Below are 22,051 nucleotides of genomic sequence, written 5' to 3' on the forward strand. Positions count from 1 at the left end.
AGTTTGATAGACTCTGGTCTCCACTACGCAATTATATTTCAAACTGGACAGAGTGAATGGGGTGATTAGGGAAATGAGCAGATACATGTTGTGTAAGGTGCTGTAAAAACTAAAGATTTACTCGTCGTCTCAGCTAAGGCTGGAAATGGCTAATAAGAACCTTGATAGTGCTGCTGCAAGTTATTTATTTTTGTTCCCCCGCCCCCCCCCCCCCAATTTTCTTTTTTTTAAGTCATCCTTTAATGTGGAATGTGCTTTGTTGGTTGATTGAAAAACAAGAACTTAACTTTAAATTGAGAGGGATAAAAAAAGCATTATTGTGGAGGCTACATTTTAAATGCAGTTGTTACAAACATACAGTACATTGTGCTGAATAGTTTAATAAGCTGCTTGTACGGGCCAGAACTAGTTTAAATGGCCAACTGTGCCCAAATTGGCAACACACAGCTGCACTGGTTGCCATGAAGTCATTTTAACTAAGATAAAACCATTTTTAAAAGGCAGCACCAAACATTTGTGTCCTGACAAGGCATCAGTCACATGAGGACACGAGAAACTTTCCTGGAAACAGCCCTCTGAGCTAGAGGAGAAAAGCATGATTATTTTAGGCCTCCATACAGGGGTTACACACACACACACACACATTGCTCCTACTCACTTTGTCTCTGTCGGTCTGTCTAGCCATGAACAAGGTAGTTTGGCGAGAGTCCTGTACCTTTTTTGGATTGTTTTCTTTGCCTACTCAGGGTTTGGATTTAAGGCTTTGTCATCGTTCATCCCTTCGTTATTACGTTGCAGTGTAGGCGCTAATAACTGAGATAAAAATGGAATTGAACAAAATGAATGGGACTATTTGAACTTAGATGACTGGATCTGAGTTAGTTGGTTATTAAAATATGGAAACAGTGTGGTGATGTTGGGTTTTTACTATGTAGAATGAACTTGGCATCGCTACACACGCATTACCTACTGGGACTACTGTCCAATGGCCTCATACACTTCCAAATACTCTGGTTTATTTCAGTTACACGTCAGCGTGCTCTGCCCCCTCCTCCTCAGTGTGAGAGAAGGTAAGGTTAGACCGCCTGTTCTTCTCATAAAGAGGCGATTCCTAGAAAAGTGTTCAGTTTCGTCATTTTTTTTTTTTTTCTCCAATAGCTCCTTATTTGGTTACAATCTCTCGCTCTCTCTCCCTCTCGACCTACTCTCTCTCTCTCTCTCTCTCTCTCTCTCTCCAGTGAAGGCCTATTTCTCAAAAGCTCCTAGCATCTTAACTGTTAGCCTACGCGCCTTTCAGCAAATGGGTTTTCAGGGGAAAAAAAGGGTCTCTCACACAGCCCTGTCAGTATCTCTCCCCGTTTGCCCTCCCTCTGTGTTTGTGTGTCCCCTTTGTTAGCGAACAGATGAAGGCCTGGCTTGGTTGTGCTGAACCTTTCTTGGCATGCATTAGGGAACATGATGTACTTCAGAGTTCTACTGTCTCCCCTGTGACACTGTTAAAGGTGTTCCCGGGCGTTGTTACCCAAGTTTGAGTTGCTTAGCCTAGTGTGTCAGCTGCTAGCTATCCCATGAGGCCCCTTGTTCAATAGTAAGAAATGTTGATCAATGAAAGATCTTTGAAAAAGAAAGTAGCCGCACACTATCAGATGCAATCTCCCAGCAGGAGCATTAGAACGCCTACTCTCATTAACTGTAAATCAGTGACCGGCAGTGTCATGTTTGGCAGTTCTGTCAGCCACTCTTTTGGGAACTTGACACGTGACCTCCTGTGACCTTTTGGACCCGGAACCCCCCTACTCCAGCTTATAGGAGTATTAGCTCAAACTCTGACGTTTCTTCTCAGCATGTTGGATTCCCAAAGCGTATGACGGCATGGATGATAGCATGGATGGATGATCATGGGTTAAATCCTAATTGTCCCTCTGAGCTGCTTGGCCATATCATTTAGGGGAACGGGGGTCAGTTTGTGTGTTGCCCTCCTTACGCCTCAGTGAATTCTCAACTGTCCATTAATCGAATGACGGCTATTAGCTCGCCAGATGTGTCATGGGCCTGGCCGTGTGTGTGTGTGTGTGTGTTGGGGAAATTAAGATAGATCAGCATTGTTTAATTTTATTTACAGTGGGGGAAAAAAGTATTTGATCCCCTGCTGATTTTGTACGTTTGCCAACTGACAAAGAAAGGATCAGTCTATAATTTTAATGTTAGGTTTATTTGAACAGTGAGAGACAGAATAACAACCAAAAAATCCAGAAAACCGCATGTCAGAAATGTTATAAATTGATTTGCATTTTAATGAGGGAAATAAGTACTTGACCCCCTCTCAATCAGAAAGATTTCTGGCTCCCAGGTGTCTTTTATACAGGTAATGAGCTGAGATTAGGAGCACACTCTTAAAGGGAGTGCTCCTAACTCCAGCTTGTTACCTGTAAAAAAAAAGGAAAAAAAAAGACACCTGTCCACAGAATCAAACTCTCCACCATGGCCAAGACCAAAGAGCTCTCCAAGGATGTCAGGGACAAGATTGTAGACCTACACAAGGCTGGAATGGGCTACAAGACCATCGCCAAGCAGCTTGGTTGAGAAGGTGACATTTGGTGCGATTATTCGCAAATGGAAGGAACACAAAAGAACTGTCAATATCCCTCGGCCTGGGGCTCCATGCAAGATCTCACCTCGTGGAGTTGCAATGATCATGAGAACGGTGAGGAATCAGCCCAGAACTACACGGGAGGATCTTGTCAATGATCTCAAGGCAGCTGGGACCATAGTCACCAAGAAAACAATTGGTAACACACTATGCCGTGAAGGACTGAAGTCCTGCAGCGCCCGCGAGGTCCCCCTGCTCAAGAATACATATACATGCCCGTCTGAAGTTTGCCAAAGAACATCTGAATGATTCAGAGGACAACTGGTGAAAGTGTTGTGGTCAGATGAGACCAAAATGGAGCTCTTTGACATCAACTCAACTCGCCGTGTTTGGAGGAGGAGGAATGCTGCCTATGACCCCAAGAACACCATCTCCACCATCAAACATGGAGGTGGAAACATTATGCTTTGGGGGTGTTTTTCTGCTAAGGGGACATGACAACTTCACCACATCAAAGGGATGATGGACGGGGCCATGTACCGTCAAATCTTGGGTGAGAACCTCCTTCCCTCAGCCAGGGCATTGAAAATGGGTTGTGGATGGGTATTCCAGCATGACAATGACCCAAAACACACGGCCAAGGCAACAAAGGAGTGGTTCAAGAAGAAGGACATTAAGGTCCTGGAGTGGCCTAGCCAGTCTCCAGACCTTAATCCCATAGAAAATCTGTGGAGGGAGCTGAAGGTTCGAGTTGCCAAACGTCAGCCTCGAACCTTAATGACTTGGAGAAGATCTGCAAAGAGGAGTGGGACAAAATTCCTCCTGAGATGTGTGTAGACCTGGTGGCCAACTACAAGAAATGTCTGACCTCTGATTGCCAACAAGGGTTTTGCCACCAAGTACTAAGTCATGTTTTGCGTAGGGGTCACAAATATTTATTTCCTTCATTAAAATTCAAATCATTTTATAACATTTTTGACATGTTTATCTGTTTTTTTTTGTTATTCTGTCTCTCTCTGTTCAAATAAACCTACTATTAAAATTATAGACTGATCATTTCTTTGTGGGAAAATGTACAAAATCAGCAGGGGATCAAATACTTTTTTCCCCCACTGTATGTTTTCCTTTTGTGTAATATGCATGATTTCCAGTGTTTTGTTTTTATTTGGGACACTCATTTGTGTACTAGTTGGTCACTAGACTTGATATGGAATGTTATCTGATGGTGATTGATGCCAGACTGGAGGTACGAGGACACCGATTGTTATTGTTTTCTGGGACACTGTGATTCTGTAGCAGCTGATGTTGTGACTTCCTACAAGCCTCTCGGTGGGTGTTTACAGAACATTGGTGCTGTGAGATTAGAATATAAGGGCCTGCTTCTGTGCTTCTGTGCTGGAGGTGTCTCCCTATTGCAACTTGTATTAAACCACATTGATTTACTTTCTGTGACTTCTTTTATTCACCTGGAAAATCCCCATTACGTGTGTGTGTGTGTGTGTGTACATGCGCAGTCTGTGATGAGTTGGGCAGGGTTATGAAATCCTCTCTTGTATGGGGGCTCGGAGTGCAGTCACAGCCCAGCACAGCGATCCCTTTTGTCTGAGGGGTCAAGAGGGCAACTGGCACGATCAGCACCGAGTTTAGGGAGAGTGAGGTAGACTGAGGGAGGAGAGCAAAACATTCCTAAAACTAGACGGAGGCACGGAGGATAGATTGAATTGTGGAAGGGAAGGAGAGCGTGATTGTAGTGGGAGGGAATTGGTGATCTAGGCCTAAGCAGGGAGGAGAGCGTGGGAAAGAGGAATAGGGTGCGGAGGAGAGACAACTGATGGGCTATTGACTCACCGTACTGCCCCAAACTCACTGACCATACACCTCCTTTATACTGTCTCATGACAGCCCCACATCCATCTGTCCTTGGTTCCACCATACCTGCCAAACTGAAGGCACATGGCCAGACCTTGACCTGCTCTATTCATACAATGTATTATATACAATTGTCCCCAAAGCATGTTTGTTTACCATGTCACCTCAGTCACCTCTGTGTGCACCCTTTGAAACCCTCTCCAAGGACAGTTACCCTCAGCCCCTTACCGGCTGGGCAAGAAGACCATCCATAGGTGACAAACAACTGGCTGTATTTTGAAGCGAGTCGACTGCAGCGCTCAAGCCACATCTACGATATCCCATTCCCATCAGCCAGAAAGAGGGAGAGAGAGATTGGCTTTGGATACTCAACTGTGGTTTCCAAGCTAGTTTTCCCGTCCAATTGACGACCGATTTTTTTTTCATGCAGATATTCTAAAATCTGCATAAAAACCAATATGGACGTTTTCCCAGCAGACTTGTTTCCATCAGATTGACTTGTTGCGGATAAAAGGTTGTGCGTGATGACGTAGCACAGTGCACATCATTTTTTTTTTTACCGTTTGCGGTTAAATTCCCATATGCCAAATAAAAAATACAAGTTAAATGGGTTTTCAACTCTGATGGTTTTGGCACACAAAGCAAATGTGACCACTGGTCTTGGCAAGTGTGCTCTAGTCAACAGCTCTCAGATAGTGTAGGTAGGCCAGCCTACATTATGAGATTATTATGGACAAAAGGGCAAGATTATTTTCATTTGTCAAATGGCTGTCAAGCATTGATCATCATGTCACCAGAATAAGACCCTCAATATTTATTGGAAAGGACCATCAAGCTCATCACTGTGCACTTTCACCCCCCTGTGAAGTTCATCATAACTTATTTCATCTGTAACCTAATAAACTGTAGGCTTTCCTGAGCTGTAGTGGGAGGACCACAGACCATACCGCGTCACTCCAAGTTTACTTCTATGACTGGTTGTTATATCAATATTTGCGTACAAAGGCATTTCCACCACCATTTCTCACACCATACATTTTAGACACAAAATGATCCCAGCTAGCATATTTTGTTTTGTCGACATTTGGAAAGTATTTTTTTTAACCAACGTTTGCTGTTTTCTTCAGGGCTGTCGTTCTTTTTCTTTTTTTATTATCCGACATGTACTTTACTCGCATGAAAAGGTTGGATGGAAACCTGGTTTGTGATAGATAAATATTGTGGAGAGAAGAAGATTCATGTTGGAAGAAGAGGGAGAGAAATTAACATGGGGAGAAGTGTATAGCCCAGGTCTAGAGGACTATTATTATTTTATATATATATATATATATATAGTATTTTTTTAAACTTTTTTATTTTATTATATATTTTTTTTTAATTTTAAATATGTATTTTTAAACCTGCCTGCTCTGCATCTCCCCACCTCTCAGCCAGAGGAGAATGACCTGGTATTTGATGTGGTTTTGGTGTGACTCTATTATAAAAAGTGATTTCCAGGAACAGCGGTTGTGTTCCTGATCTGCCCACCTCTGTTATGCAACACGTTTCAGATGAACACCACAATATCTCACTATATCGCTCTGTTTTCTAGGCCTATCTCGCTCTCTCCTAAATGGAGGTCATTATCAGTCAACAAATTAGCTGATGGTATTGTTTTTTTTCTTTCATGTCCAATAAATGGACATGGAATTACATAACGTCTAGTCTTATTTTCACAACCTATTGTTGTAACATTATGTCACAATGAATCAGGGACATGGTTTTATTAAATGGACATTCATACTGTCTCTCTCTCTCCCTCCACCTCACTCTTCTTCCCATCTCTTTTCTCTGTGTTTCCCTCTTTCCATGCATACCCACAACCTTTCCCTTCTTCCCTTCCAAAGATGAGTGGAACATTCCAGAGGTGACGCTCCAAGCAGTCCCGTCCGACAGACAGTTGTCCCGGCTGGCATCCCGTCTCAGTTCGGAGTGGGAGTCGGTTCTCCTTGACCTGGGCCTCTCCATGGGGGCGCTGTATCGTTGCCGTGCCGACCACCCTCTGAGCTTGCACGGGCAGGTGTTAGCAGGGCTGATCCAGTGGAGGCAGAGCCAGGGGAGGAGCGCTACAGTCCGCAGGCTGCTCCAGAGCCTGCAGTCCACTGACGTCCACCCCTCTACCCTGGATGAGGTGTTCCAGTGAGGGGGGAGGACACTATGTATCATGGATGAAATCCTAATTGGATGACAGCCATTAGCTCAGCCAGACCAGGGTTTCTGATAGGGAAATGTGGCGCTGGACGTGTGACCAGCAACTTTTTTTTTACCAGACATTTGAGATCCGCCGGACCCATGTGCATTGGATGCATAACCTGGGTAGGGTGTCCACCCACAGTGCTCAGAATGACAGAAATCACATTTAGATTATGGTAATTAATATTAACAGAACATGCAAGTCGAGGATACAACAATGAAGATAATAACTGTCCACATTTGGTTTTCCTCAGCCAACAAGACAACTAACAGCAACATCACTAGCCTGTCAATCTACTATCCCCCATAGTAGAATAGTTCATCTATTCTATTGGTCAGTTTATTGAGAAAGTCTATTCCAAACCGAATCTGGGACAGTTGTGAGATGGAGCCCAAAATCATACAACCAGTAGGCTTAGGCTACATAAAAAAAACAATGTTAAAAGCAATGAGAGTGACGCAACAGAACAGAAAGTTTAGCTTATAATGCTGGGGAACTATTATTTCTTCACGTTTATAAGCTCAGCAATGCCCACAAGGCAGTAGGCTACTCATGAACGTTCCTTCCATAATGCAAGTAGCGGGAAAACACCGTTGTCAAAAGGGCACCACACACTTAAGCGGTTTCATGCGACAGAGATGAAAATGTCCATTAGAAATGTAGAAAAAGATCTAATAGGCTACTTTGAAGAAAGGTAAGACGTGCATAGCGCCTCCAGCTCATTGCCAAGTGGTGTGACGTGGCAGCAGCTCAAAGGCTCTATCTATATGCTGTACGGGTGTGATAAATAAGATGCATAACAAATATACTGTAGCCTACACATTTTGCCAACTTAATTCCACTAAATTATGCAAAATGACCTAGAGAACGATAAATATGACCAGTCAAATGTATTTCCAACTGGTATTTCCATCAAATGAAGAGGCTAAAAAGCATTATTTCGCAATGGGATTTTTTCTATTTTCCAGGACAATTGACCAGGGCAATTTTATTTCAGCTTTTCAACAACAAAAAATGTATAGGCCAAAAGCCAGCTATTACCGGCTAACAGAAACCCTGAGCGAGATGTCGGCAGGTACCCTAGTGGTTAGAGCGTTGGACTAGTAACCGAAAGGTTGCAAGATCGAATCCTTGAGCTGACAAGGTAAAAATCTGTCGTTCTGCCCCCTGAACAAGGCAGTTAACCCACTGTTCCTACGCCGTCATTGAAAATAAGAATTTGTTCTTAACTGACTTGCCTAGTTAAATAAAGGTAAAATATATTAAAAAAAATGGCCTGGCACTGTGTGTGTGTTGTAGTAGTAGGGAAATGTAAGATTAATAAAGTTAATATTCAGTTTAGAGTAATTCAATGCTTAGCATAATTGTTTTTCTCTTTTCTGTAATACACATGATTTCCAGTGTTTTATTTGGGGGAAACTCTTGTGTACTGTTTGACTGTCACTAGACTTGATAGGAGAATAATCACTAACATTCCGTATCTGTTGATGGTGATTGACGCCAGGCTGGAGGTACAAGGACAGAGGACACTGATTTGTTATTGTAAGATTAGAATAAGCCGATTTTGAAAACATGCAGGCCTACACACAAACACATACTCCTAAAGACGGGCCTTTTCTCAGTCACTCAGACCCTGAAAAGTAAACAAACACGATGGCGTTGCGTCATTCACTCTGTGGAAAACAAATCCATTGATAGTATTTTTAAATGGACATGGAATTGCATAACGTCTAGTGTTATTTTCACAACATATTGTTGCAACATTACGTCACAATGAATCAGGGACATTTTATGGACAGCAACAACGGTTAGCCACCACTGCACTCAGTTTTTATAAAATGGAAATGCCTCAAGGTCAAGGCTGCATGCCCAACAAGCGCACTCCAGGATTTTTACCACGTGTTTTTTTGAAAGTGGAGCTGGAATTGGAGTTTGTACATGAACTATATCCTTGTACTTTTTGCGTATGATTTGCCTTGAAAAAGCATCCTATATTTGTCCAGCTTTCTAAGATGGAACTGGAATGGGATTTGTTTTCCTCTTCAAATGGCATACTATGATTGAACATTTTTCTGTGACTGCCTCCTATTTTCTGTAGTGCTTTATTGGTCTTGATGTCATGTTGAGATTTCTTTAATGTAGGGCCATGTCACAAGATGTTTCATTTGCAAATGTTTAGTTGTAAAAACAAAGACCATACTCTGTTTCATCTGCATGTGTCTTGCTGTTCATGACCGCAAGGTTAATGCCAAACAAATTCTGTAACTAGTCTTAAGTAAATGAGAGAACATTTTAAAGCACCCGTTCTTCTCTGACTTGCACGACGTGTGAGTTCTGTCTGTGCCTCGGCCAATGCTAGTATAATTCTTTAATAGGATCATTTATGATAGGCTTAAGGTAATTCATAGCACAGTCATATACACAAATGATTGTCTGTTACATTTGATGTTTTTTTCTGAATGAAATGCCACCGTGTTCCTGGGAAAGCTTTGAAGTGCAACTCAAGTGCCGTCTTGGACTAGGGGACTCGCATACGTACACTTGCACACCTCGCTGCAGGGAGTTTTCACATCTGTTTTTGTGCTAGCCTAGTTTCCCTGGCTCTGTTTCTGGCCCAGAAACACTGAGCCAGGGAAACTAGGCTAGCACAGGTAGGCAGCAGTGAAATTAATCAAACGTGATGTAAATAGTCACAGAGTACAAAACACTAGTCACTGAGCAAGGCTAGAGGGGGAGAGGAAAGACTACCTGCCTTTGTATTTATTAGCCACCAGACGGAAGACAAGACTGAAATTGGGAGGGACTACCTGCCCTGAACTTGTCCAATAATAAACACTTGGTTTTGGCTGTGCCCTAATGATTACGACCCAGTTGTGTGGCAGTCCTCTTGAGAGATCTACATCCAACCCCCATCTTTTTCACCATCCCTTTCTCTTTCACACTCTACGCCATCTGCTGGTCTGGTTGGTGAGTGGTGGCTGTGGAGGCGAAGGTCAGAGACCCCGCACAGCCTCTGTCCGCTGACACCATCACGACCCCTGAGAGGATCACAGGCCATGAACCACGTGGCCTGAGCGTAAATCCATCTCCTGGTTGGTTGAGACAAAGCCACGGTGACCTCTGACCTATCCAAGGGCATTCTAGCCAGGGCTCAACTGTGTCTACTACATTCCCGGATGCTCTTAGGAACGCTGCACGCTGACATCACTCCAGCCAAGCATTTTGCCTTACATTTGTGTTAGTGCAGACGGAACGGGAGGAGGGATGTTGGGTAACTCTGTGGGGGAGTTGTTAGATGGGAGTGTTGAATAATGGGAGACATTTTGGCTGCTGTTGTCACAACACTGCACAAGCAGGTTACTACAATTTAGTCTTTAGTGACCGTGAAGAGGGTTGTGGCCCATACAGTATGTGAAAGGTACTGTAAAAAAAAAAATTGCTTACCCCCTCATAAAATTGACTAACATAATACCACCATAAATAAGAATTGTAGCAACCCTGAGTTTTATAATTGTAAATATTGACTACCATTTCAGCATTTTTGTTTTTGATGAGATAGTTGATGCCACACAGGGCTAACAGGACAGAAGGTTGAGGGATCGCCGATCACCACGGACAAGCTCACTCTTCCTGCCTGTATCATTACATTACGATCAGAGCCAGCTGCAGACGTGATCAGCTATATTTATATAACGAATACAACAACATTTCCACCAACAGGTTTCTGTGCCAATGCACCACACAACCAATAAGCAACGCATAACTGCATACTGATTACCGTCTTTGAACGCTCATTATGGTTTGCGTTTTCAACATCACAATCAAGTATGACGTACTCGATTGTTGGATTGACAATCTCGACAAACCGAAAATGTATCCCAACTCATTATTAAAGGCTTGGTTTTATAGTCTCCGAATGTCATTAAACTGTTTGGTGTTTTGTAACAGATTAATCGAATGGCCGCAGTTTGGATGCAGGAATTATATTTGAGGGGAGTGGAGGAATGTGAGCAGGTAGCCTACATGAGACTTTTGAAGCCTAATCAGATTAAAACATTTTTACTATTTGTGTTTATGCCACATAAAAAGTAATACATTTTCAAAGTTAAATGACAAACTCAGCAAAAAATCCAAATAACTTCACAGATCTTCATTGTAGGTTTGAACACTGTTTCCCATGCTTGTTCAATGAACAAACAATGAATGAACATGCACCTGTGGAACGGTTAAGACACTAACAGTTTACAGACGGTAGGCAAATAAGGTCACAGTTATGAAAACTTAGGACACTAGAGGCCTATATACTGACTCTCTGAAAAGCACCAAAAGAAAGATGCCCAGGGTCCCTGCTCATCTGGGTGAACGTGCCTTAGGAATGCTGCAAGGAGGCATGAGGACTGCAGATGTGGCCAGGGCAATAAATTGCAATGTCCGTACTGTGAGACGCCAAAGACAGCGCTACAGGGAGACAGGACGGACAGCTGATCGTCCTTGCAGTGGCAGACTACGTGTAACAACACCTGCACAGGATTGGTACATCCAACCATCACACCTGTGGGACAGGTACAGGATGGCAACAACAACTGCCCGAGTTAAACCAGGAACGCACAATCCCTCCATCAAATCAAATGTATTTATATAGTCCTTCTTACATCAGCTGATATCTCAAAGTGCTGTACAGAAACCCAGCCTAAAACCCCAAACAGCAAACAATGCAGGTGTAGAAACACGGTGGCTAGGAAAAACTCCCTAGAAAGGCCAAAACCTAGGAAGAAACCTAGAGAGGAACCAGGCTATGAGGGGTGGCCAGTCCTCTTCTGGCTGTGCCGGGTGGAGATTATAACAGCACATGGCCAAGATGTTCGAATGTTCATAAATGACCAGCATGGTCAAATAATAATAATCATAGTAGTTGTCGAGGGTGCAACAAGTCAGTAACACAAGAGTAAGTGTCAGTTGGCTTTTTCATAGCCAATCTTTGAGAGTATCTCTACCGCTCCTGCTGTCTCTAGAGAGTTGAAAACAGCAGGTCTGGGACAGGTAGCACGTCCGGTGAACAGGTCAGGGTTCCAGCAGGTCTGGGACAGGTAGCACGTCCGGTGAACAGGTCAGGGTTCCACAGCTGCAGGCAGAACAGTTGGAACTGGAGCAGCAGCACGGCCAGGTGAACTGGGGACAGCAAGGAGTCATCAAGCCAGGTAGTCCTGAGGCATGGTCCTAGGGCTCAGGTCCTCCGAGAGAGAAAGAAAGAAAGAAAGAAAGAAAGAAAGAAAGAGAGAATTAGAGAGAACATATTTAAATTCACACAGGACACCGGAAAAGACAAGAGAAATACCCCAGATGTGACAGACTGACCCTAGCCCCCCGACACATAAACTACTGCAGCATAAATACTGGAGGCTGAGACAGGTGGGCTCAGGAGACACTGTGGCCCCATCCGATGAAACCCCCGGACAGGGCCAAACAGGTAGGATATAACCCCACCCACTTTGCCAAAGCACAGCCCCCACACCACTGAAGGGATATCTCCAACCACCAACATACCATCCCGGGACAAGGCCGAGTATAGCCCACAAAGATCTCCGCCACGGCACAACCCAAGGGGGGGCACCAACCCAGACAGGAAGACCACGTCAGTGACTCAACCCACTCAAGTGACACACCCCTCCCAGGGACGGCATGGAAGAACACCAGTAAGCCAGTGACTCAGCCCCTGTAATAGGGGTAGAGGCAGAGAATCCCAGTGGAAAGAGGGGAAACCGGCCAGGCAGAGACAGCAAGGGCAGTTCGTTGCTCCAGCCTTTCCGTTCACCTTCACACCCCTGGGCCAGACTACACTTAATCATAGGACCTACTGAAGAGATGTGTCTTCAGTAAAGACTTAAAGGTTGAGACTGAGTCTGCGTCTCTCACATGGGTAGGCAGACTATTCCATAAAAATGGAGCTCTATAGGAGAAAGCCCTGCCTCCAGCTGTTTGCTTAGAAATTCTAGGAACAATTAGGAGGCCCGCGTCTTGTGACCGTAGCGTACGTGTAGGTATGTACGGCAGGACCATCAGTGCTCAGATTGTCTGCAATAGGCTGAGAGAGGCTGGACTGAGGGCTTGTAGGCCTGTTGTAAGGCAGGTCCTCACCAGACATCACCGGCAACAACTTCGCCTATGGGCACAAACCCACCGTTGCTGGACCAGACAGGACTGGCAAAAAGTGCTCTTCTCTGACGAGTCGCGGTTTTGTCTCACCAGGGGTGATGGTCGGATTCGCGTTTATCCTCGAAGGAATGAGCGTTACACCAAGGCCTGTACTCTGGAGCGGGATCGATTTGGAGGTGGAGGGTCCATCATGGTCTGGGGTGGTGTGTCACAGCATCATCGGACTGAGCTTGTTGTCATTGCAGGCAATCTCAGTGCTGTGCGTTACAGGGAAGACATCCTCCTCCCTCATGTGGTACCCTTCCTGCAGGCTCATCCTGACATGGCCCTCCAGCATGACAATGCCACCAGCCGTACTGCTTTTTCTGTGTGTGATTTCCTGCAAGACAGGAATGTCAGTGTTCTGCCATGGCCAGCGAAGATCCCGGATCTCAATCCCATTGAGCACGTCTGGGACCTGTTGGATCGGAGGGTGAGGGCTAGGGCTATTTCCCCCAAAAAAATGTCCGGGAACTTGCAGGTGCCTTGGTGGATGAGTGGGGTAACATCTCACAGCAAGAACTGGCAAATCTGGTGCCGTCCATAAGGAGGAGATGCACTGCAGTACTTAATGCAGCTGGTGGCCACACCAGATACTGACTGTTACTTTTGACCCCCCCTTTGTTCAGGGACACCATTTCTGTTAGTCACATGTGTGTGGAACTTGTTCAGTTTATATCTCAGTTGTTGAATCTTGTTATGTTCATACAAATATTTACACATGTTAAGTTTGCTGAAAATAAACACAGTTGACAGTGAGAGGACGTTTCTTTTTTTGCTGAGTTTATTTTGGCTATATTGAACGTTAGGTCAAGGAATAGCCGCTCTGATCGGAAGGGAGGCAGAACGTGTGTTAAGCTTTCCTGTAAGCTGGGCCTGCTGGGAGCGTAGGGCCACACATAGGCCTATGCTAGGACGACTTGAGAGAATGATGATCGGCAGCAGACAACACATTATCAGAAGCAGAAATACTACTGTACCTTAATATAATATGTTGAGAGTAAAACAACTGATCCAAATGGAATGAAAGGACTTTTGCACCATAATTCAAATCAATCAAATCACATTTTATTTGTTGCATGCTCTGTAAACAACAGGTGTGGACTAAAAATGAAATGCTTACTTCCAACAATGCAGGTAGAATGGAAATAGAGAAATAAAAGAAAAGTAAAACCCTTAATAAGAAAAGATACACAATGAGTGACGATAACTTGGCTATATAAAAGGGGTACATTTTAGTCATTTAGCAGACGCACTTATCCAGAACAATTTACAGTAGTGAGTGGATACATTATTTAATTTGTTTCATACTGGTCCCCTGTGGGATTCGAATCCACAACCCTAGCGTTGCTAGCGCCATACTCTACCAACTGAGTCACACAGGTACCAGTACTGAATTGATGTGCAGGGGTATGAGGTAATTGAGGTAGATATGTACACATTACTATGAATAAAGTGACCAATAGTTAACAGTAGCAGCAGCATATGTGATGAGTCAAAGTTTGTGCAAAAGGGGTCAATGCAGGCAGTCCCGGTAGCTATTTGATTAACTATTTAACTAACTATACTGAACAAAAATAAACGCAACAATTTCAAAGATTTTGCTGAGTTACAGTTCATGTAAGGAAATCAGTCAATTATAAATTAATCCCTAATCTATGGATTTCCCATGACTGGGCAGGGGCGCTGCCAAGGGGGTGGCCTGGGAGGGCATAGGCCCACCCACTTGGGAGCCAGGCCCAGCCAATCAGAATGACTTTTTCCCCTCAAAAGGGCTTTATTGCAGACAAAAATACTCCTCAGCTCCCCATCCTGACGATCTCGCAGACGTGGATACACATGGTTGGTAGTTGTGAGGCCGGTTGGACGTATTGCTAAATTCCCTAAAATGACGTTGGAGGCAGTTTATGGTAGAGAAATTAATATTCAATTCTCTGGTAACAGCTTTGGTGGACATTCCTGCAGTCAGCAGGCCAATTTCACACTCCCTCAAAACTTGAGACATCTGTTGCATTGCTGTTTAATCAGCTTCTTGATATGCTACACCTGTCAGGTGGATGGATTATCTTGACAAATGATAAAATGCTCACTAACAGGGATGCAAACAAATTAGTTCACAACATTTGAGAGAAATAAGCTTTTTTGCGTATGGAACATTTCTGGGATTGTTTATTTCAGCTCATGAAACATGGGACCAAAACTTGACATGTTGTGTTTATATTTTTGTTCAGTATATTTAGCAATCTTGGGGGTAAAAGCTGTTAAGGCCAGGGCCATGTTGGTTGCAGACTTGGTGCATCGCTACAGCTTTCCATGCGGTATCAGAGAGAACCGTATGACAAATGTAATTTTCACTGCAGTTTACAGCCTAGAGTAGAAATTTACTCAACTGTACTCACTTGAAAACAATAATGCAATTTATTCATTGGATTGTGGTGTAGGGTAGTCTAGGTAGGATCATGTTATGGTCCCTAAACAAGATCAGTAGGGGAGCTTTTTGAGCTGCGTGTCTTCCCTGTTCTTTCATGCGCAATGAAGCACCTGGCCTCCACTGCCTATCAGCTATTCTTCTATCTTGTGTATTTATATAGAAAATTGGTTCAGATTTGAATGATTTTACAGAACCTTCGGAAAGTATTGTTACGTTACAGCCTTATTCTAAAATGGATAAAAAATTATAATAATCCTCAGCAATCTACACACAATACCCAATAATGACAAAGCGAAAACAGGTTTTGTATTTAATTTTTTTGCAAACGTTTAAAAAATGAAAAACAAATACCTTATTTACATTTGTATTCAGACGCTTCGCTATGAGACTCAATTTAGCTCAGGTGCATCCTGTTTCCGTTCATCATCCTTGAGATGTTGTAAATCCTGTTGTAAATTCATTTGATTGGACATGATTTGGAAAGGTGCACACACCTCTCTATATAAGGTGTCACAGTTCATGTCAGAACAAAAACAAAGCCATGAGGTCGATGGAATTGTCTGTAGAGCTCCGAGACAGGATTGGGTCGAGGCACATATCTGGGGAAGGGTACCAAAAATGTCTGCAGCATTGAAGGTCCCCAAGAAGACAGTGGCCTCCATCATCCTTAAATGGAAGAAGTTTGGAACCACCAAGACTCTTCCTAGAGCTGGCCTCCCGGCCAAACTGAGCAATTGGGTGAGAAGGGTCTTGGTCAGAGAGGTGACCAAGAACCTGATGGTCACTCTGACAGAGTTCTAGAGTTACTCTGTGGAGATGGGAGAACCTTCCAGAAGCACAACCATCTCTGCAGCACTCCACCAATCAGGTAGATGGTGACTAGACAGAAGCCACACCTCAGTAAAAGGCACTACAGCCTGCTTGGAGTTTGCCAAAAGGCACCTAAAGACTCTCAAACCATGACAAACAAGATTCTCTGGTCTGATGAAACTAAGATTGAACTCTTTGGCCTGAATGCCAAGCATCACATCTGGAGGAAACTTGGCATCATCCCTATGTTGAAGCATGGTGGTGGCAGCATCATGCTGTGGGGGTGTTTTTCAGCTGCAGGGACTGGGAGACTAGTCAGGATCGAGGGAAAGATGAACAGAGCAAAGAACAGAGAGATTCTTGATGAAAACCTGCTCCAGAGTGCTCAGGACCTCCGACTGGGGTGAAGGTTCACCTTCCAACAGGACAACAACCCTAACCACACAGCCAAGACAACGCAGGAGTGGCTTCAGGACTCTGAAAGTCCTTGAGTGGCCCAGCCAGAGCCCGAACTTAAACCTGATCGAACATCTCTGCAGAGACCTGAAAATAGCTGTGCAGCAACGCTCCCCATCCAACCTGACAGAGCTTGAGAGGATCTGCAGAGAAGAATGGGAGAATTGTGTGTAGATTGATGAGGGAAGAAAGCTATTTAATACATTTTAGAATAAGGCTGTAACATAAGGGAAAAAGTAAAGGGGTCTGAATACTTTCCGAAGGCACTGTATGTGTGATATGATTTCTGGTTAACCTAATGCAGATCTGGACAAACGATCCACCTACCACTATTGACACTATGGATAGAGAGCAGGATAGATAGTTGACTGGTAGACCATATTGACCTGTCGTATAGTAAGCGCACGGAAAGGTGTAGTGCATAAAGGAAGTACCAAAACACCTTGATAGGGGAGGTGCATGCAAGCAGATGAGGAAATGTTTCTATATGGAAGACATGAAATAATAAAACCTGAAAAATGGTGAATGTAAATCAGGGAAAAAGTGCACTACCCTCCCAAAAGCCCCACAAAGTTAGAGAACCGTCCTCTATTTTGGACCAGCCCCCCCACCCCAGGACATTTCAAACTGTCCCTAATCTCAAGTTAGGACTTGGGCCTTGATGTGTTTATTGACAGGGATTTCGTGTGAGTTCATTTGAGGACACAAGCTTCAACGGGTATCAAAGGTCCTTTCACAGAGAGGAAAATCATGTGGGCACACACACACTCTGAAACACATCCACGTTCTCTGGATCAGTTGTGTCAACTACCCACACACACAGAGGCCACACTTATGAAGCTGAGGAGAGAAACCTTAGTTCTCCCCACCCTGTAATTAGAGAGAAACCAACAGGGAGCACAGCTCTAGAATAACAGGAAATAAGACCCGAACCAAGAGAGAGAGAGAAAAAGTGAGAGTATCTGTGTGTAACCAGACCTGGCTCAAAAACAAACAAGATAGCTAAACCGGCTCAAATTGTAGAGCATGGCAAATGTCCAGAGTGAAGTTTCAACATTCGTGCCACTCTCACATGGACGCAAACGTTGCTCTTCTCAAAGCACCTGTTCACACTTATGTTTGCTTTACACTGCAAGGTGCAATTCAGCAACTGGACAAATAACAAATACAGTACCTCATGAAGAGACGCTTCATAAGCTTCATTCATACACAATACACACACTCAGCTATGTGTGTGTGTGTGTGTGTGTGTGTGTGTGTGTGTGTGTGTGTGTGTGTGTGTGTGTGTGTGTGTGTGTGTCTCTGTTCTGGGTTAAGGCGTGTGTGTGTGTGTCAGTTCTGGGTGAGACTGGCTGATCGGAGTGTTGGTTTGGTGTGTGTGGTTTTAAGGGTGTGCCTCACCCCACAACTCATTCCTCTACTTCTGAATACCCAGCTCTAGTCACCCCACCACGTGGCCGTGTGTTTGTGTGAGCCCAGCATTCTGTCCTGGACCATATCTCCCATCTCTGAAGAACTCATCCACTCCCCCCATCACACGTCCCTCCCTCAGTGGCACGGCTGTATATCAGTCTACATCTGCGGCTCCCGCTGGTGTGCACTCTGTTCTAAATCACCGTCTAAATCATAGTCATCCACTGACACCATGTTATTTTCTATACATTAGACCTGTTGGAGGTTTTCTTCGTGATTTATGCACCTCCCCACCCCTTCTACTCCACACATAAGGCCTGAATGAAGTCTAGAGTTCAATGAACTTTGCGTCGTATACAGTTCAGGATGGTTTAGAAGCAGTCATACAATAACCAAACACACATTGAAGGGACTGTTTTTGATTGAGCGGATATTCATTCTAATCTGTTCAAAGCTGGAGGCTATATTTAAAACCTTCCAACCCAGGAAGTACAAGGAAAAAGAGGGAGAGTACAAAGAAGAGGGGGAGGGGTGAAGGAGTTAGGAGAAATGTTACGCAACACCTCTTCAGATCTCCTCATGTGTTTAACAAGCAGTAAGCACACTCACAGTCTGTACAATACCTCGGGCCACATGACCGAGCATATGCCCCAAAACGGAGATTAATATTTGCTTTGTTGTGTCTGTTTACATAAACAAATAATGCAGTCATTTCAGTCATGTTTCCTCTAGGATTTACAAAATGGACGGGGAGAAACTCGTTTTCAGCACGGACTCTAGATCTCGAAAAGAAGCAGCAGAATAGATGTAAATTCATTCGTGTTTTGTCTTCAATGCTTGTTTTCTGGTCCCATGCCACCGCGAACCCAGCTTCCCAGAAGTGCATCTGCCTTCCCAGAAAAACTCTGTGCTGAAGCAATACTACAGTGTCTCTTAAACACTCACCCCCTCACATATACATACACATACACATACACACACACACACACACACACACACACACACACACACACACACACACACACTCTCACATTAAATTGAAGCTGAAGTTGGGATTTTATTTTAGGAATAAGGCCTGTTTTTCTTTTGAAGCCACATTTATGCCTTTACTAGACTATGGGGATATTTTATATATGAATGCTTCCACTCAGTGTTTGAGATCAATTGACACCCTTTACCATGGCACTTTGAGATTTATTTTAAACTGCAAAACCCTTACGCACCACTGCACTTTATATACCAGGGTTGGCTGGCCTTCTCTAGTCACTCGTAGGCTCAGTCACTGGTATACTTTTATTTGGGTTTAGCCAATTTGGGTTAACTACCATTTTATTTGGGCATTTTTATTGTTCAGAAATGTGGTGGGTACTCTCCTCGTTCGCGGAACGTTATCCTGCTAACTGTTCCAAATGTCCGAACTGAATTTGGTATAAGGGCTTTTATGTACTCTGCCCCATCGGCTTGGAACGCCTTACAAAATACTTTTAAACTGGAAGAACTTGTCCCGATTGGGGTTTTTAAATCACGGATGAAGGATTTTGAGACTGATTCCCTGACCTGTCAATGTTTTTAATTTGCTGTTTTATGATTTTGTTATACTCTTGTGAATTCTATGGTTTTTACTAGATTACTTGTAGTTTTTCATGTTGTCTGTCTGTAATTGTGTAATGACTTGGTGCTGCCTATCTTGGCCAGGACGCTCCTGAAAAAGAGATTTAAAATCTCAATGAGCCCTTCCTGGTTAAATAAATAAAATTAATAATTAAAGCGCTCGTAAAAACGCGCGAACAGTACAGAGCGAAACACAGCTACTCTACCTCTCATACATGCACACATACACACGCTGCTGTCTTGTTGATTAACCCGGGCCAGGAGAGGGTGTCTCCTTACAGTGCTGAAGGAGGCCAGAAATCATGGGAGGAATTTCAGCGGGATTACCTAGCGACCGCTTCCTAGAATGCCCTAGTCGGCGCCTGGAAACGGCTTTCCCAGAAGCCTGATTAGAGGGAAGTGGCAAAGTGCCAGCCAGAATCCATCCACAGGCTCCGCTGCCATGCTGCAGCTAGTACATATACACACACACAGTAATTCAATCACACACTCTGACAGACACACACATTAAATCATACAGGATTCCACGTATTTTCAACCCCCCCCCAGACACACACACACACACAAATGCACTCGTACATTTGCATCATTTACGTACACACACATCACACACTCACCCTAACCTCACAGAGACCGACAGACAGTCGGTGACAATCCTCAGTCCAATCATGTCTCTCTCTGTGCCCTGTGGGGGTGACCATGACACCATGACACTCAACACTAATAAGAGTATTATAAAGAATCCCTATTCCCTGAGTAAGAGTGTTAGTAGTCTAGTGTGTACACAGAAACAGAGTCAAGCGCATTAGCTAGGTATGTTTACATATGATGTGTGTTAGTTGTAGGTAGCCTGGCGGTTAGGAGCATTGGGCCAGTAATCAAAAGGTTGCTGGATGAAATCCCAGAGCTGACATGGTCAAATTCTGTACTTCTGCTCCTGAGCAAGGCAGTTAACCCACTGTTCCCCGGGCGCCAAAGACGTAGATGTCGATTTTAATGCAGCCCTCCGCACTTCTCTGATTCAGAGAAATGTGAAAGACACAGTTCAGTTGAATACATTCAGTTGTACAACTGACTTTCCTGATGCCAAATGTAACTGAACTGAAACTATAGCAAAAGCACATGTACTGTTGCCATATAATGACTCCGGGTAGGCACACTGCACCTACTTTTTTCTCAGGCACGGATGACCAAATTCGATATCTTGTTCATGACGCCTCTGATGATGCCAGACCCATATCAAGTAGTATATTTAAATGTAACTAGGCTGATTCCCTGTAGATGAGTGGCTAGCCTAAACTAGGTTGGATGGACCCAGGCCATGTTGAGGTTTCTGATACCACAAGGCTTTCCCTCTGAATATATGGCAGTGGATTTCACTGAGATGGGACACAGAGATTGCCCTCTCTCCTTTTTTCCCTGCCCTATCTTTCTCCTCCCTTTTAGAGATAAACCATATCTTAATGCTGGATGTGAGTTTGGCCAGTCATGAAGCAGTTCATACTGTGTTCTCTTTCCTGTCCCCCTGTCTCTCCCTTCCCTCACTTTCTCCTCCTAATCACTTTCATATCCTCTGTCTCCTTCCACTTCATGTGTCTTGGTTTTGGCATTCATCAACCCCATTGTTCTTCCAAACCTCTCTCTCTCTCTCTCTCTCTCTCTCTCTCTCTCTCTCTCTCTCTCTCTCTCTCTCTCTCCATCTGTTCTTTGTGCACAAGGCAGACTGAAGCGTCACTCCCTCCTCCTCCTTTCTTACTCTCCCTGTTCAGAGGATTGCGGGCTCTGAAGGATCTAACCCTATGAGGTGTGATGGAGAATTATTGAGATTTAAATTGGACGTCAGTAAAAACCTGTTTGTTGGCTTCCAGACAAGCTCTCGCTTTAATTGGTGCGTCTGTCGGCTCCTGGCCTGATTCCCTGGCCCCGAGGGAAAGGGAAAAGAGAGAGGGGGATGAATAGAGGGAGGAAAAGGAAGAGAAGAGAAAAGTGGCTGCGTGTTAGACAAGGTTAGCTCAGCGTGCAATTACGTCCTCATCTGTTTAAATCCCAACGGGATGTTTTCTCCGAATTAGTCAGCTTTCCAACTCACGTTTTATTATCCTGATAGGTTTCAGGGAATAGTTCCTTCTGTATCTGGAAAAGACACAGATGAGCTACTATCTGATTAGTGATCCAGCTGAATGACTTAGGTTGATTGTGCAGTACAGGCGACTCCTGACAAGTGTGCTTGCCTTCGGGTAAATCCAAACTCAGTTTTACAGTCCCAATTCAATTACAATCTTTTCTTATTTTCTCTTAAAATGTTCTCCTGGAATCTACATGTCTGAGTTCAATTCGTGCGACCACAACAGTCCCAAGAACGTGTATGAGTATCTATGAATTTGTTGTTTAGGCTACACACCCTATCTTCACAGAGAGTGACAGACGGTGACAATCCTCAGTCCTC

The 22,051-nt window shown here is 44.1% G+C and overlaps 1 protein-coding gene across 1 annotated transcript in view; it reads left to right on the top strand.

The window, feature by feature from the left end:
* Positions 1–9,563, top strand: part of LOC106576178 (death domain-containing protein CRADD) — a 34,870-nt gene extending 25,307 nt beyond the window's left edge. Inside the window, exon 2 of the mRNA XM_014153154.2 lies at positions 6,346–9,563. Within this exon, the coding sequence (XP_014008629.1) occupies positions 6,346–6,641 (296 nt within the window). The 3' untranslated portion in view covers positions 6,642–9,563. The remainder of the gene's footprint in view (positions 1–6,345) is intronic.
* The last annotated feature ends 12,488 nt before the right edge of the window (positions 9,564–22,051 follow it).

This window comes from Salmo salar, chromosome ssa17 (genome assembly GCF_905237065.1).
Source record: "Salmo salar chromosome ssa17, Ssal_v3.1, whole genome shotgun sequence".
Taxonomy (NCBI): domain Eukaryota; kingdom Metazoa; phylum Chordata; class Actinopteri; order Salmoniformes; family Salmonidae; genus Salmo; species Salmo salar.